The sequence below is a fragment of the Enhydra lutris genome, unplaced genomic scaffold (genome assembly GCF_002288905.1).
Source record: "Enhydra lutris kenyoni isolate GAN:26980312 unplaced genomic scaffold, ASM228890v2 scaffoldscaffold17, whole genome shotgun sequence".
Lineage (NCBI taxonomy): Eukaryota > Metazoa > Chordata > Mammalia > Carnivora > Mustelidae > Enhydra > Enhydra lutris.
In genome coordinates this window covers 13,043,728-13,061,678 of record NW_019154101.1, presented here as the reverse complement: position 1 = coordinate 13,061,678, position 17,951 = coordinate 13,043,728, and the positions used below count along the sequence as shown (strand labels likewise).

The window sequence follows — 17,951 nt, the reverse complement described above, 5'->3', positions numbered from 1 at the left end:
CCTCTCAGAATGCTCTTCAAAATGACAAAAGACACAAACATATATATGCAACACACACAACATATACAGTGTACACTTTCTATATCTTGCATTTAATTTTTAATTTAATTAAAAAAAACATTTAATTTTTAAAAAATATTTAAGCATTTAATTTTTAAAAAATTAATTTAATTTAATCTTTTTAATTTTTAATTAATTTTTAATGTTAAAAACTAATTAATTTTTTAAAATAAGCATTTAATTTTTAAAAAATATTCTTATGGGACTAAAATGCCCTAATTTTCTTTCCAGATATTTCTTTTATTGCTATTTCTCTTACACTTGTCTGCTGGGTTTGTCTAGGCATGGAAATCTTTAAAGAAAAATTCTGAGCATCATTAAATATTTTATCTTAAGAACATCCCTAGCCAAAAGTATTATTAGTTCTTCCTACATTTTAGACAAAATTGCTGTATAATATAGTACTGGGCTAAGAATGTGTTGTGGTTTTCTTTGAGTTGTGGGACTGGGACAGAGGAGTAGACATCTGGAAACAGGTATCTGAGCCACAAAGATATGGATACAAATTCTCCTTTCATATCTTAACTAGTTGTATGATCTTTGGAGTGTTACTCAAAAACAAAAAAACCCGATTTATTATGCTTTAGTTTCCTTGCTTGTAGAAAGGAATTAATAACATTTACCTTCAAGGTGGATATAAGGATTCCAGAAAATCTATGTAAGGGTCAACCATATGCCTGGCATAAATACAGACACTGAACATGTTTATTTCTACAATGAGCACAAATTCTGTTTTTAAAAGATAAACCTAACTTGGTATATGGAAAAATTATAAAGAGAAAAATTAATTTACTTGGCTTTACTTCTACAGGTGAATTGTAATTCATTACCCATTTCCCAGTGAAGGTTCTAAGCCTTGAAAATTCGAGAAATCTAGACATACAGGGGTCAGTGCCCTGAAGCCAACGACAATCACTTCAGAACCTAGCTCCTACCATGTCATTAATCCTATGTGTTTCCTCTTTTCTGTACATTTGTGAATATACGTGGGAGACGATGAAGTAAATTCACAGTGTGGGAAAGCAACATCCATTCTCCAATCCTGCTTTGGGATGATTTGCTCCCCCTTCTTGTTTTTCTCACCTCACCTCTGATTTGAGAGAGGCTGACGGCAACAGAGCCGACTACTCAGCTTCTCTGTCAGCAGACGGAATTAACTGCTCCCCTTCCAGGAAAGGTGACAGTCCCTGGGAGACACCAGTGTGGGAAAGCTGTTTCTGGCCCCTCAGTGTTTTGCCTCACATCTTACAGGAGGGCTCTCTCTGATCCACAGTCCTCCCCTCTGAATGTGAATGACATTTCCTGGCTGATGAGGGATTCCCTGAAGAGTCCTTCCACAAATTAATACACATGTGATCACCAGTAAGCGTTCCCAGGGCTTCCAGCATCCCTCGAATTCTCATGTTTCTCATTCGTTTTTTTTTTTTTAATAATGATTTTATTTATTTGAGAAAGAGAGAGCATGAGTGGGAGGAGGGTCTGAGGGAGAGGGGAGAAGCAGGCTCCCCACTGAGCACAGAGCCCCACTCAGGGCTGATCCCAGGACCCCAAGATCACGATCTGAACCAAACTGAGATGCTTGATCAACTGAGCCACCCAGGCGACGCTCATTTTTCCCATCTGAATCAAGTTTAAAAGTTGCAACCAATTATATGAAATAAACTGTCTTTAGTCTGTCAGAGTAATACAGCCATCATTAAAACGACATAAAATCCCAGGGATACAAAATTCCAGATTTTTTTTTTCCCATGGGGGCTGGATAAGCACAGACCTCTGAATGGTCTGCGGGCTAGTCTGGGGCTCCATGCTGGGAGGCACCAGGAGAGAGGAAACATGTCTGCACGCAAAGCTAAAGACAACATTGAAAGGTATGTGTGTTTGAGAAATTGCCTGCAGAGCTAGTAGGCAGATAAAACCTGTATCATTTTTGGAGCTGTACGTATAGAGTATTTCCATAAACCTCTAATCTCAAAAGAACCTGTATATAAGATTTTGTCTTTATTTTTGGATTGTCTAAACCTAAGTTCTTTCCCTGGACCCAGGATCACAGGGTCACTGTTGCAGTGATTTCAGACTCCAGGGTGCTAACTGCACACCCCAAAGCACAAAAAAGCTTGATTTCAAAAGATTATTTTGGAAACTGTCCTCTGCATCTGCTGTTCCCTTATCCAGAAAATTCCGATGTCAGACATATGTACACAGTCCATTCCCTCGAGTCATTCGGGTCTCTTGCTCAAATGCTCCCATACTGGAGAAGTCTTCCTGACCATCCCAGTTGAAGCAGTAGAAATCCACTCAAAAACAGGCTCTATACAACCTTCGGATGCCCTATTTTTCTTATTCTTATCCTTCTTTTTCACCGCCTCTCCTATGATAGATACATTTGATTTTCCATCTCCCCTCCCCACCAATGCAAGCTCCATAAAGGAGGAACTTAGTTCTTTTGCTGTATCCTACAGAGTTCCTGAATACACGCTTGCCGTTCAATAAATATCTGTCACATGAATGAATGACTTGTAGATGTTTAGTCAAGTGCCATACATCTCCAATTCTCTTCCCAGCGAGATACACACTCAACCAGTGCTCCTGGGGCACACAGGAGGCCAATGCTGAATCCTCTCAGATGTCTTTACCACAGCTTAGGAAGCAAGTGTATCCATGTGAGCTACCCTAGGAGTTGACAAAAGGCAAGCTTCTCTTCGAATCTTCCCAGGCTATAACACTCATCAACACACGACTTGCCCTCCCTCCCAAGCTTCAAATTACTTCATGCTCACAGAAACCTAGACCTCTTTTCTTACCATACTGATCAGAATTGGTGGTGAAGAGAAGGTAATCAGAAGCACAGGTCTGGGATTCAATATCCAAATCTCCTAGCCTCAGGATCAGTTTCTTCCCTTTTGGTACTCTGATGGTCTTTTCACAAACCGTGTGATTTGGGTAAGTCCCTGGGTAATTCTTAGACGTCATGGTGCCACTGTCCTGATAGGTCACTATGTGCCCACAGCCATCACCTGGTAAAGAAAAAGAGAATGAGAGGAGTGACATTAATTCTTACTGAGGATTGAGAGAGTCTAGTACAATCTCCAAGTCATGTATGTTATTCCTTCTTCATAGAGGGAAAAGTGAAGAAGAAGAAGGAGGAGGAGGAGGAGAAGGAGGAGGAGGAGGGGAAGGAGGAGGAGGGGAAGGAGCAGGAGGGGGAGGAGGAGTAGGGGGAGGAAGAGGAAGGAGGAAAGGAAAGAAGGAAGAGGGGGAAGGAAGAAGAGGAAGAAGAAGGAGGAAGAGGAGGAAAAGAAGCAGCAGAACGAGGAGGTTAAATTTTATATTATTTCAGGCTATTTCATCTGTCTCCCAGTTTAATCTTCTGACTATTTTGGACCAAAGTGTTTCACATATTAGAATGGAAAGCCCTCAGCAAATACCTCATTTGATCATACCACTTTTTCTAATCATCTATTTATCTACCATGGAAACTTGCAGAGTAGGCCCTTCGCATTCACAGATTTGCCATTTGTGGTTTCATCTATTAGCAAGGCAACGCCGTGCAATAATTTGTGGTGAAGAAAAGAATCGTCTAACTTCCAGAGGGTCACCATATAGTTAAACAAGACAGCGTGGGCCGCGTGCTGCTGGTAGAATTTGAGATGTAGGCTGAGAGGAGAGTAAGGGCCTGTTACAGCTGGAGATTTCCAACTGTTCGACATTCATGTCGCGGTTAATGACAGTCACAGACTGGAAGGATCCTGATAGACCCAGGATGTGTCATTAGGGAATGTGGAGGGTCTAGTGTATGGAGTGCTTGGTGCATACCAGAACTGGTACAGATGGATACACAAAAAAGCAGCAATGGCAGCTTCGCAGAACTCAGAGTGAAATGGGAGACAGTTATATGCTCAGCTAACTCTAATACTGGGTGCTGTGTGTCATACCAGGAGCTTAAAGCACCGAGGAAGGCAGGAAAGGAACTATTTCAGTGAATTATCACTACTTCACTAAAATAAGACATTTCCTTAAGACTTTTCTGAATAGGGAAGTTCATCAATGGACCGACACGTTGTTCTAGTAGATTAAAGTGACTGAGTCACTCACTCAAATATCTAATGGCACGCACAGCTGGGTGGGTTGCAAGGTAAATGAGCATGCACTGCGTTCAAATGGCAAAATTCTTGTGGCCAGTATGGCTTCACATAAAAGCAAGAATTTCTGTCCTTAACTGGAGGGAGACAAAGCAGAAATTGGTTGGAAAAGGAATTCTCTGAGTAATAAAACAAGGCCTCTGCATCCCAAAGTCTCCCACAAAGAAGCCCCAATTTGGGCATAGTGGGAATCTAAGCCCAAGGCAGCCTTCTTCCTCCTCCAACCTCTTCCTGAGCTGGAGAAGGATTGGCCTGGGGCTTTCCTTTATCCCACTCTTCTCTGGCCCTGAGGCTTATAGCCCAAATGATAATGGAGGCTTAAAAACAACAACAACAACAACAACAATAAAAAACCCTGGCGGGGGTGGGCAGGGCATAGAACTCCAGAAATACCCCATCTCAGCAGACAAGTCTAAGAAGAAGAATCTACCCATAACCCAGAAACTGCCACAAGATTCCCAACCCTTCTGGCCAGATGGATGGATGGGGGATAAGTGTTAACTTACCAAGAACATGAGCAGAAATGTAGATGATATTAAGATAAAACCACTGGACACCTGCACATCTGGGAGAAGCTTTGGAATTTACATGGAAGACTATAGAGACCCACAGACGTTTTTGAGAAGGGAGATAATGAAAGAAAGGTTTAAAAAAGGATGATCAACCTGGTAGGGCAATGCTACAGGACCTAGAATGTGGGGGGAATCTGGATCAGAAGAGCCATACAAGGGCTAGGAATGGGGCAGCTAGAAAGGGAAAGGAAAGAAAAACAGGGAAATTCACAAGAAAAAAAAAATCAAAGGCTCAGGAAACAAGAGGTGTTGGTGAGGATGCGGAGAAGGGGAACCCTCTTATACTGTTGGTGGGAATGCAAGCTGGTGCAGCCACTCTGGAAAACGGTATGGAAGTTTCTCAAAAAGTTAAAAATAGAGCTACCGTAGGGTGCTTGGGTGGCTCAGTCAGTTAAGCCTCGGACTCTTCTCCTCATTTCAGCAGGAGTCATAATCATGGTGTCCTGGGACTGAGCCCCAAGTTGGGCTCCACAATGGGCGTGGCACTTGCTTGGGATCCTCTCTCCCCCTGCCCATCTCCCAGCTTGCACTCTCACTCTCTACTTCCTTCTCTCTTGAATAAACAAATAACCCTTAAACAAAAAACAAAGAAAAAAACCCAGAAACTATCCTATGACCTAACAATTGCACTACTAGGTATTTATCCGAAGGATACAAACAGTGATTCAAAGGGGTACATGGACCCCAATGTTTATAGCAGAAGTGACTACTACCACAGCCAAAATAGGGAAAGAGCCCAGATGTCCATCAACTGACAAATGGATAAAGATGTATATACAATGGAATATTACTTAGCCATTAAAAAGAATGAAATCTTGCCATTTTCAATGACATGGATGGAACTAGAGGGTATTATGCTAAGCAAAATAAGTCAGTCAAAGACAAATACCATATCATTTCATTCATATGTGGAGTTTAAGAAACAAAACAGATGAACATAGGGTAAGGTAAAAACAGAAAGGTGGGCAAACCATAAGAGACCCAGCTCTGGGAAACAAACTGAGGGTTGCTGGAGGGGAGGCAGGTGGGGGGATGGGGTAACTGGGTGATGGGTATTAAGGAGGATACTTGATGTAATGAACACCGGGTGGTGTATGCAACTGAAGAATCACTAAATTCTACCCCCCGAAACTAATAATATACTGTATGTTAACTAACTCGAATTTAAAGAAAATCTAAAAAAAAAAAAAAAAAAACAGACTTAGGTTTTGGTTTAATGGGGAAGACGAGAGAAGAAAACAAACAAACAAACAAACAAAAAAACGAAACCCCACTGAGATTCTGAGTCCAGAAATGACTGCAACACTAAGGCTAATATAGAGAGAATTAGAAGCCCAGAGAGAGAGCAGGTTTGGGGGCAAAGGTTGTAAGTCTGGTTAAGGCTGAGGTGACAGCTATCTTTCGTGACATCTCTGGCAGTAAGTACAAAATTGTTGAAAGTTAAATGAAAATTATACCAGAGGGAAGCATATAGTGCAGAAGCACATAGTGCACAAGGCTTTGATTTAAAATTTGAATTATTTGCCTGTTTATAAAGTCTTTCATTAAAAAGTCCAATTTATAGTTTCTCTTGAAGACTGGAAGATGTGGAAACAATGGCAGCAGGTGATCTCACCCAGCTAGTGACACTGCCCCTTTAAAGGAGAAAAGTGCCCTAGGTCCCCACCCCATCCTAGCTGTTCTAGGACATGCCCCACCTTGGGAGGCCATGATTTTGAGCATCCTGACAGGGCAACGCTACGGTAACTAGCGTACAAACAATCATGAGTGTTAATACACACATTACCCTCTCTAACCCACCAAGATATCACCTGGTCAAACATTTGAACACCTTTCTTCTTATGGGGAAATTCTCTCCTTTAATAAGAGAAGAAAAAGTGAACTCTTTCTGGAAAGCACAGCTAAATATTAAATGAGGCGTAATTATATGCGAATCAACTTCCATTTGATCACTATATTCTTGATTTTACTTAAGTGACATGTCATGACAAAGGAAAATCCCTGGGTATCACATTTATTCAATCCTGTAATTATACTTCTTTCCAATCACTTTTACTCTAAAGCCCTAGAGGAAACTAATTTCACCCAGTGATACCAGCAGAAGGGAAGCAGGTCTGGCTTCAACTCTCCCATCATTACTTTGCCTGGGTGATCAGTGCCTCCTTGGAAAAATTTCTCTTTTCCATTAACTATCAGAATGATACTCTAGGAGTCTTTGTTCTTCCAAAAAACCTGAAAGGAACTGCTGAGTCCTAATTTATTAAAAAGCAAGCGGTCATCAGAAGTTTGTAATTTCACCCCTGTCTGTGCAAGGAGACTATTTAGGAAGTTTTCTGTGGCAAGCACTAATATAATACATTTATTCCATGGTATTAACTACATTAGGAATTTTCATCCTATTGTCCTTCCATGGTCTTGATGAATTCAAAAAACTAGATATACTAATAATACTGTAATAGATACCTGAAAGTTGCTAAGAGAGTAGATCTCAAATGTTCTCACCACAAAAAAGAAACGGGGATTACAGGAGGTGATGGGGCGGTTAGCTAACATCATGGAGGTAATAATTTCACAATATGTAAGTGTATCAGATCAACACACTGTAGACAAACTAACACATCATATGTCAGTTATACCTCAATAAAGCTGGAGGAAAAAAAGGACTAGAAATATGCCAAAGGGGAAAATGGAGAACTGGGAGGGAGGGAAAGAGAATGCCCACCATACCATGGACTGTATAAGGCAGATGCATGCAAATGATTAACAGTAGGGAAGCAATATTCCTAAGACCTTATCCAAACACTTAGGTAGCTTACTCTCATCACCTAGCTCTAGTGAAGAATCACTGACAAGGAAGGCAACAGAAGTTGCTTAAAAATCTATCACTTCCTGTTCCATTTCTTGAGTATCAATGTCAATTTCCTGGTTCTGACTGGCAAGATGTTATCATTGAGGATAACCAAGTAAAGGGTACACAACTTTCCTCTCTATTATTTCTTGCAACTGTATATATTCTACAGTTGTCTCAGAAAAAAGTTTAATTAAAAAAATGTGTTAGTCTGGTTAAGTTTGGCTGACAGGGGGTGAAAATGAAGAGGCTTTCATTTTCTGTTTTATACTTTTCTATACTATCTGGATTTTGTTATTCTGTATAAACTATTTAAAGTATGCTTAAATAAAACATTATCCACATTTGCATTGAAAAGGTATATATTGAATGACAATCAATAAAGGAGGCCACTTTTATTCTAAAAATCTCTCTGTACCAAATTTATTACCCACATTTCTCATATGTGTCTGAGGAGCATGGGGTATCATGTCTGGGGGGGCTCTCATACATGGTCCAGTTTACAGATAAGAAAATACAATTTATATTGGCTTTCCTTTAGGTTACTTTACTGATGGTGGGGATTTAGAAATGGCTCTAGGATTTTAAAAACATTTTTGTCTCTCTTTATCCGATTTTGTGACAAATATTTGTATTTAATCTTAAAAAAAAAAAATCTGAACTGCTGCCCTATCAGACATTCCTTTGGATACCTTCATGACATTCTCCTATTAAAATGAACAGTTCCCTGATGAAAGGTAAGTGACTCCTGAAATGGTCATAAACAGATGGAAAACCACTGGGTAGAAGGTTGAGGAAGAACTTCAAAGTCGAAGAAACAGGTGTGTTACCAGGTAAACTCACTGATGGATCCTAGCATGACGAAGAGTAAGGTAGTCAGATACTATGTGTCTCCTGGTAGGATAAAATGTGCTCCAGGCACCAACATCCATGAACGCTCTTGCCAAAGAGCAGATTGTGAATCAATAATTAACTCCAAATCTCATCAAGCCTTTAGATCTAACTTCCAAGCTATAGGAAATGCACAAGTTTACCGACACCACAAGGAAGCCATTAGCCACATCTAGGCTGGGACATTCTAGGTGCAACTGACCGAGTTTCTTCAACAATGAACTGTATAGAAGCATAAAAGAAAGTATTTATGTCAGATTAAAGGAAAGTTAAATAAACAGCAACCAAGTGAATTTTGTTTGGGTCCTGATTTGAAAAACCAACCTTACAAAACCATTTAAAGAAGGTGAGTGAGCTACTGCTATCAGGAAAGTATTAATTCATCTTATTAGGTATGATAATGGTATTGAGGTTATGTAAGAAATGTCTTTTTTTAGGGAGGACTAATGACATATTTGGGTTGAAATGACATGACATGAGGTCTGGGATTTGCCTTAAGATATAAGAGGAAGGAAGCAAGATAAGAAAAAAGAGACAGGGAGAGGTTGATGGTTACTGAAACTATGATTAAAGAGGGTGTACACATTTTTAAATTTTTATTTTATTTATATATTTTTTAAAGATTTTATTTATTTACTGACAGAGGAAGAGGGGGAGAGAGAGCACAAGCACAGGGAGCAGTAGAGGGAGAGGAAGAAGCAGACTCCCAGCTGAGAAGGAAGCCCTAGGAGGGGCTCCATTCCAGGATTCTGGCATGGGGACCTGAGCCAAAGGGAGACGCTTAACCCATTGAGCCACCCAAGTGCCCTGAGGGCATACAGGTTTTGTTTTTTTTTTTGTTTTTGTTTTTATTTTTTAAACCAAAATGAAAAGAAACTAAGGTCAGTCTTTAGGGTAAACAATACAACCTTGGTTTGGAGGATTAAGCTCCACATGGTGTTGGGAGCCCTGATGGGCAATGAGCCACAGTGATACAGTGGCGTGGCGTGAGACAGCGAGTTTCAATGGCCACCTACCTACGGAGGTCGTGGATATAAGGGGGAAGGAGGAAGCTTTGCCACAAGGAACCTGTCTACTCCTCAAAAGTGGCACAGTGCAATGTTTATCTTTTTCTTCCTTTGAACAGTAATTTAATTGCCAAAGCGTCAAAACACATGATGACTAAACTATGCGTCATTTCCTCTCTCCTTAGGCTGAAAGCTCCTCTCCTCTGCAGAGTATGTGAAGGGTGGTCACTCCATGATGGGCATAAATCTTGGTCTCTTCTTGGAACCCCAACTGGTTTGTGAGATTGACCAAACCCCTTCTTAAAAGAACTTGCACAAACAAAACTGGATGAAAGTTACATTTTGGAAAAAGCTGTAGGTACTTGGTACTTGGTACTACACCTGAAGTGATCTCTACTCAAAATTTAAGTATTTTAACTCTGAACATCTGCCAACACTCCACATTAGAAAAGGCTGGTGCAACTACAGTATCTCTAAGCAATGTGCTATTAAGGAAAAGTTAAAGTCATGTTTTAGAGTTCTATTTAATTTAAAAACAGAGTATCATGCACACATATAGATATAAAGGGAAAGTGTCTGAAGTGCTATGATGCAGGATTACAAGGGATTTTCATTTTATTTATACATTTATTTTCTAAATTCTCTACAATATGAAAACATTATGTATAAATCAGAAAAACAATAGAATTAAAAATACCATATTTACCTAATAGTTTTGGTAACATAGTTTACTTTCAGTATTAGCCTTAAGGTATGGACTGGAAAAAGTACCTTTGGGCCAGTAAACACAAACTGTCATTAAAAACTCACTCAACAAACAGCTGGAAACTTAGTACAGTGTAGTTCCCACTTAAAGAAGCTCACAGGGAAGAGGAGAGGGGTATGTTAACAAGGAATTCTTGAGACTAAAGTGACAGGTCCAAAACAGAGTATGGGCTCAGTATCTGTTCTCCAAATGCCTGAAAGCATATGTCTTTATGCTTTTTTTTTTTTTAAAGATTTTTTATTTATTTATTTGACAGACAGAGATCACAAGTAAGCAGAGAGGCAGGCAGAGAGAGAGAGGAGGAAGCAGGCTCCCTGCTGAGCAGAGAGCCCGATGCGGGGCTCGATCCCAGGACTCTGGGATCATGACCTGAGCCGAAGGCAGAGGCTTTTAACCCGCTGAGCCACCCAGGCGCCCCTCTTTATGCTTTTAATGTCAGCTGTTCCGGAAGTATGGATATCCACAGTATTTTCTAAATAAACTTAAAACAAATCCTAGATGCTTTTTACACACATCAACCGTTTATTTAGTCTACCCTAATTCCACCCACTACGAAAGGAAAACAATAACTTCCTTAAAAGACTATTTCCCTTTTGATAAGAAATCATGTTCCACTAATAGAAAAGTGAAATTAAGATATATCTAGGAGGAACTAGGTTCTGTAACACTACAAAGCATGATTGAGGCTTCCAAAGAACACTTCCAACTGAATTGCACTTGTGGAAAATTGTTTGGATGACATGAAATAAATAATGCAAAAATTCCTTCAGTTATTAACTAATCCATACAATAAAACAACAGATGGGAAACTTTTTTTTAAAAATTATGACCCATAGTTAGAACATAGGTTTTTCATTGCAGTCTAAGTAAGCACACGTGCATACACATGCAGAAACAGAAAAAAAAAGTCTAATGTTATAATTCTTTCTATCGTATGTAATGTGCTGTGATATTTTCTATTCTACTGCATTTTTCTTTTTAATTAAAAGCATGCTGGTTTTGTCATCTGAATTGATTTTACTGCCTACTGATGGGTCACAACCTGCAATTTGGGAAACAGTGCTCTGAAATGTCTCATGAGTGAAAACCATTTCTTGAAGAATGATTTCATTACAGTTGGATCCTTGCTCTTCTAATATTCAAGTTACAACAGGTCTCAACGCATATACAATCATCCACGTGTGGGTGTGAGAAAATTTCTTCCCATGTCTAAGATCAAGTGAGCTCTTGATGACTACAATCTTTTCAGCCACAAAGAAGAGCCTGCAATTATTACAGACTTCTTTGTCTGATGGCCATGTGAACAGATTTCTCAAGGTATTACTAATTTCACTGTCTGTCATACTCTCCCATAAACTTTGCTTTTCTCCCATTGTGCTTAACTTTTTTTATGCTGTATGTTGACTGAAAAGGAATGGAAGAACCAGGACAGCAGGGTCTATGTGGTTACGTGAGAATAAAACCAGTAAAACGGAAGTTATGATGATGAAACTCCAATTATTCAAAATCTTTAGTATTCTCAAAAGGAAAACGGATAATATTATGCTGAGAGAAGTTACAGTGATAAACTCAAAGCACATGGACCAATTTTTTGGCAAAACTGTCGTAGAATCTCTTTAAACCCTGTCACCATGCATAAAATAGATGCTAATGACATTACTAATGACCTTAATGAAGATGATACCTTTGGCACAGCCGATGAAAGATATTTGGCAGTAAAATAAAAGGAAACACAAGATACTTATTGTCAAAAGTCTCTCCATGTAACCTCTCAACACAGTGTTTCCTATCAGCTAAAAGATTCACTTAAAATAAATCCATTTGAATGCATGAAAACGAAACAAGTCATTTCAAGAGGTCCTATCCAAGACTCTTTAGATAATGTGAGACTGTTTCCATAAGGGTTTAAAGATGTCAAAAATCAGCCGCCTGAATAGCTCGCTCAGTTAAGCATCTACCTTTGGCTCAGACCCTGGGATCGAGCCCTGTGTTGGGCTCCCTGCTCAACAGGGAGTCTGCTTCTCCCTCTCCCTCTGCCCCTCCTCCCTTGCTTGTGCTCTCTCACTCTCTCTCTCTCAAATAAACATAAATCTTTAAAAAGACATAAAAAATTATAATGTCCACATAAGAAGCATCATTTATACCTAAGAGAAAAAAAAATCCTGAAGCCTAATTTAATGCTACCCTTTAATCTGCTGTAGATAAAACCATGGTTCTTGGTTCTTGGTCACTCTCCAGTCCTGTGACTCCTAAGGAAAAGTTAAAGATCACTGACAAGGCTATGAGGCTGGGGGAAGAGGCTTTGCACACCTACTGCTTTTCTAATTTCATAAATTATTTCCACATACTTGGGAGGTGACAGAGCACACTGGTTATGACACTGAGTTCCTGCCCTGAACTGGCGTGTAGCCTTGAGTGAGTCCCTTTACCTCTCCGAGCTATGATTCATCATCTGTAATGTAGGGACAATGGTAGTGCCCAACTCACAGTGTTATCATGAGCACTAAGTGAGATAATGCTAGGAAAGTATTAAGCACAGAGACTAGTATCCAATAAGAATTAAAAATATTTTAACTGCCATATTTTTACTTAAAAGTATTATATATATTAAAGCACCAAGAATATTGTTTTGGATTTGCTGACCTTGTCCAAATTCCCCCACTCATTGGCTCTATGATCATAAGAAATTACCATTTTGTGTGTATCAGTTTTCCTCATCTTTTTAAAAATCTCAACTACAACTGGATGTGGTATAGACGAATGAGGCTGTGTTAAGCACTGGAAAGTCTAAACTGCCAGAAACTCTAACTAGCATGTCCCCGGCCCCCAGTATGCATCTAGGGCCCACTAACAGCTGAGTCAGCATCTCCCAAAGCGGGCACTGTGTGCTTTTGAGTGTTGGGGAGACTTAAAAGGAAGTCAAGCCCTCATCTCCAAAAAAGATTTGCAAGATAAATAAGCTCGCAGAATCTCACCTTCTTCTTTACTGTTGGACATCTCGAAGCCCTTGCAGTGCACAGTGAAGCTCTCACAGGAGACACATATTCCTAGGGAACCCCTTCCTCAGTGGGTGTCTCCTGGGCATAGGGTTCTGGACCAGCCAACTCCCGGGCTAGGGAGATCCCCATGATGGGGCTTCTGGGACTAAGGCTCAGATGCAGAGAAGTGGATATTGGCCTTGAGAGTTCTAAGAACAATACTGAAATTATACTATGAGAATCTGATATTCAGAAGGTAGACTCTTCCCACTGTTGCTAGGTTACAAGTGCTTTGGGGGAACTGGCAACAGATAAGGTGCATTGTTTCAGAGAAGTTTCTTAATTTCACAGATGAAAGGGGGGAAAATGCGTTTGTGCAGCAAAACTTGTCTAAGATGACTATTTTATCTCTGTCAAATAGATGCTCAGGATAAGGAAGTCAGAGAAAAGCAGCCATTGACCTTTACTAATAATGTCAGGATATTGATGTAATGTCCAGGCTGCCATTGCTGGAGCTGAAGACAAATGCAAGAAATCTTTCCTGTCTCTACAATGTGCTATGCTGTCTAACCTCGGCTCCATAGTAAATAAACATATTACCAATATTCAGATAAAGTGTAACTGGATGTTGACTTTTCCCTCTGGATTAAGAAAAAATCCAGTATCACCAAGTATACACAAAGTTAACCTGAGTTTCAGAAATTAAAACGTTTCTCTCTCCTCACTCTCTCTCTCTCCCTCTCATTGACACACACACACCTTTTCACTTTCCCAGATACATTTTTCAAAAACTCAGTAAGAACCAAAATGTTAAAAAAAAAATGAAAATGTGAAAATGCTAATACATAGCATTTACTAAGCATTTATTGTAAAAGGTGTGTTCTAAGGGATTTTATGTTATCTTATTTAATCTTCTTAAGATGATCATATTCAGCAGATAATATTAGATCCTTTTTTAAAATTCTGAAGAATGCTCAACATCACTTGCCATCAGAGAAATTCGAATCAAACCACAAGGAGATACCACCTTACACCAGTCAGAATGGCTAAAATTAACAACTCAGGAAACAACAGATGTTGAAGATGTAGAGAAAGGGGAACTCTCTTACACTGTTGGTGGGAATGCAAGCTGGTGCAGCCACTCTGGAAAACAGTATGGAGGTTCTTCAAAAAGTTAAAAATAGAGCTACCCTAGGACCCAGGAATTACATTCTAGGTATTTATCAAAAAGGATATAAACATAGTGATTCGAGGGGGTACATGCACCCCAATGTTTATAACAGCACATCCACAATAGCCAAAATATAGAAAGAGCCCAGATATCCACTGACAGATGAATGGGTAAAGAAGGTGTGGTGCGCGTGCACACACACACACACACACACACACACACACACACACAGAGAGCTATATATGGAATATTACTCAGCCATCAAAAAGAATGAAATCTTGCCATTTGCAATGATGTGGATGGAACTAGAGGGCATTATGCTGAACAAAGTCAGTCAGAGAAAGACAAATACCATATGATTTCACTCATATGTGGAATTTAAGAAACAAAACAGATGAACATAGGGGAAGGAAAGGAAAATAAAATAAGATGAAAATAGAGAGGGAGATAAACCATAAGAGATGCTGAACTCCAGGCTACACACTGAGGGTTGCGAGAGAGGAGAGAGGAAAGGGCAATGAGCTAGATGGGTGATGGGCATTAAGGAGGGCAATTGATGTAATGAGTGCTGGGTGTTAGATACAACTGATGAATCACTAAGTTCTACCCTGGTAACTAACAATATATCACATGTTAACTAAATTGAACTTAAATAAATACTTTTTAAAAATTAAAAAAAAGACAAACCTTTGAGATACCACTTTTATATGGTTTTATTTTAATATCTATTCCTAAAACTAGAACAAGTCTATATTCTCAATTCTTTGGCACTGATTTTCATCTACAGTTCATTTATAAGTCTAGGACAGGCAATAATAAATTTTAGGACCTACATTTAAGCCAGAGTGACATTTCTGAACTTTGGAAAAAAGTATCAATTTAGGAATTATTTGAGCATATGGTGGAAAATATATGAAGAAATAGGAGGAGAAAGTTTCTGGGAGCATACATGTATGTCCCATATACAAAGAAAAAGCAATCAATGTTTACTGACCAGAAAAAAGCAAATCTCAGTTAGGAAAGAGATGGCATCTTAACATGCTTCTACTGAAGGATGAAACAGAAGAGCTGATGGAGGAAGAAATAAACCTTATAAAACTCCTATCACACTGCATAGTCCCCAAAATTACACTGCCTTTGCACATGGCACACTGGGCATCACTGAGTTTATCACAGTGCAACAGAAGCACATGGTTAGCTACTAATTGGGATTTGAAAAAGTCTTATAAGAAGACCTCTATGAGAAATCAAAGACTATTAATTTAAAAATTTACTGCATAAATAACCTCCTGAAATTATGTTTCTCCAAAGCTTCTTTTTCTTTAACTTGATCTCCCCTGGACACAAGCACCCGTCTAAGATGAAGGGCAGGAGACCATCCTAGAAGGCATCTAGGATTCTAAGACATGCATGCACTTGTATCCGACTCTGGACACTCAAGGTGAGTGCGCCTGGGGTAAATGATTCAATCTTTCTGAATCTCAGTTCTCTTCAGAGCGCTCAGAACTCTTGGGATTGAATTAGATGCAAAAACACTTGCTAAATCAAAATACATATGAGGGGTAGGGTTTTCCATTTTTATTTACATTAAAAAAACCTGGGTGGACAAGGAACACTCCATGGATGCTTAAACCACTGAATGAAAACTTGATGAGGAAGAGTAGCTTTACTGAGTAAGTGGCTACTATTTCATAGGTTATTTTCAGGTCATAAGGGAAAAAGGAAACTTCAAAATGAAGAGGTAGAGTTGTTACTTCTTGAATTCACTGAGCATTTTCAGTGTGGTGAAAAGTGGGCCAAAAATAGCAACAATGATATATGCATCTTGAGATACGGTTAGCAGCATATGACTCCTTTGTGGTACTTAAAAAAAAAAAATCAGCCTGAATCTAATCAAGTCTTTAGGTCTAAGTTCAAGTTTATAGAGAAATACAGTGGATAGTGCCCCAAGGAAAAGATAAGAAATGGAGAGGCCAGTTAGTCGAATTTAAGGGTGAGCTGTGTCACACTACAACTGATGTCCTCCCAGGAAAATAAAAACCATGTGGGCAGGGCTTAATGGTACATTACAGGTGACTTAAGAGACAGAATAACAAACTGTAATATGTGGCCCTTGTTTGGATCTTTCTTTGTACAAAGCAGCAGTAAAAAGATAGGTTTAGGTCAACTGGGGAAATTTGAATATGACTTGAGTATTAGATGATATTAAGATGGTTCTAGTAATATTTTCAGGTGTGCTCATGGCATGGTAATGCAAGAGAATATTTAGAGACACAAATGAAATATTTAGGAGAGAAATGCCATTAAGTCTTTAATAGATTTTTAAATACCTCAGGGGGAAAACAGTGTTTCTGTGAAGATCTTGATCGAATGGATGAAGAAGATGTGGGCCATATATACAATGGAATATTACTCAGCCAACAGAAGGGATGAATACCCAGGTTTTGTATCAACATGGATGGGACTGCAGGAGATTACACTTAGAGAAATAAGCAGAGAAAGTCAATTATCATATGGTTTCACTTATTTGTGGAACATAAGGAATAGCATGGAGGACATTAGGAGAAGGAAGGGAAAAATGAAGGGGAGGAAATCGGAGGGGGATACAAACCATGAGAGACTATGGACTCTGGGAAACAATCGGGGGGTTTTGGAGGGGGGGGGGTGGGGGATGGGTTAGCTCGGTGATGGGCATTAAGGAGGGTATGTACTACATGGAGCACTGGGTGTTACACACAAACAATGAATCATGGAACACTACATCAAAAACTAATGATGTACTGTATGATGACTAATATAACATAATAAAGTAAATACATAAATAAATAAAAAGATCTTGGTCACATAGCACAGCAACTGTAGCAAAAAGGATAAAAAGGGAAAAGAAAAAAGAAGATGAAAAACAGAAAGAAAAAAGAATTTCCTACCCACAAGGCAAGAGGATTTCAAAGATTTTTAGGCCCTTTGGAGCTCACAGAAACAGCCAGTACAGGCCCATTTCTCTATCTGTGGACTCTCTTCAATTTTAATCTGTTGGTAAAGCAGGGGCTTTTTGAGGGGGGGAAAAAGGCAAGTCACGGTACATGTAATTCTCAGAATAAGGAGCTTCTGTTCTAAAGTCTTCAGGGTGGAAGCAATTCAATAAGCCGATTTCATGTTTCAGTGGTCCTATGGACTAGCAAGTCTCAAAGGTTTCCTCCTTTAGACTTTAATCAACTACATTTCAATATGAGGTAAACTTGCTTTTGTGAAAAGCCGTAAAAAGGCTGAATTAAATCCACTTAGCCATTTAAAAAATTAAGTGAGACCCACAGAGATGTTTACCTATATTCCCTGTAGGAAGTTTTACGCACTGGTAATTCAAACTTACTGGACTTCTTAACTTTTAATACCCACTGGCCTTGTTCTTTGTCAGATATAATAGTGAAAGAAAGTTTTAGGTTTTTTTCCCTTTTTTCAAGAATACAGTGTTCTATAAACAATCATTTGGGAGCACCTGGGTGGCTCATTCAGTTGAGT

At 39.3% G+C, this 17,951-nt stretch overlaps 1 protein-coding gene across 1 annotated transcript in view; it reads right to left on the bottom strand.

The window, feature by feature from the left end:
* The window catches only part of LOC111147594 (discoidin, CUB and LCCL domain containing 1), a 67,064-nt gene that overhangs the window by 40,907 nt on the left and 8,206 nt on the right, over positions 1–17,951 (bottom strand). Inside the window, 1 exon segment of the mRNA XM_022503720.1 lies at positions 2,862–3,074. Within this exon segment, the coding sequence (XP_022359428.1) occupies positions 2,862–3,074 (213 nt within the window).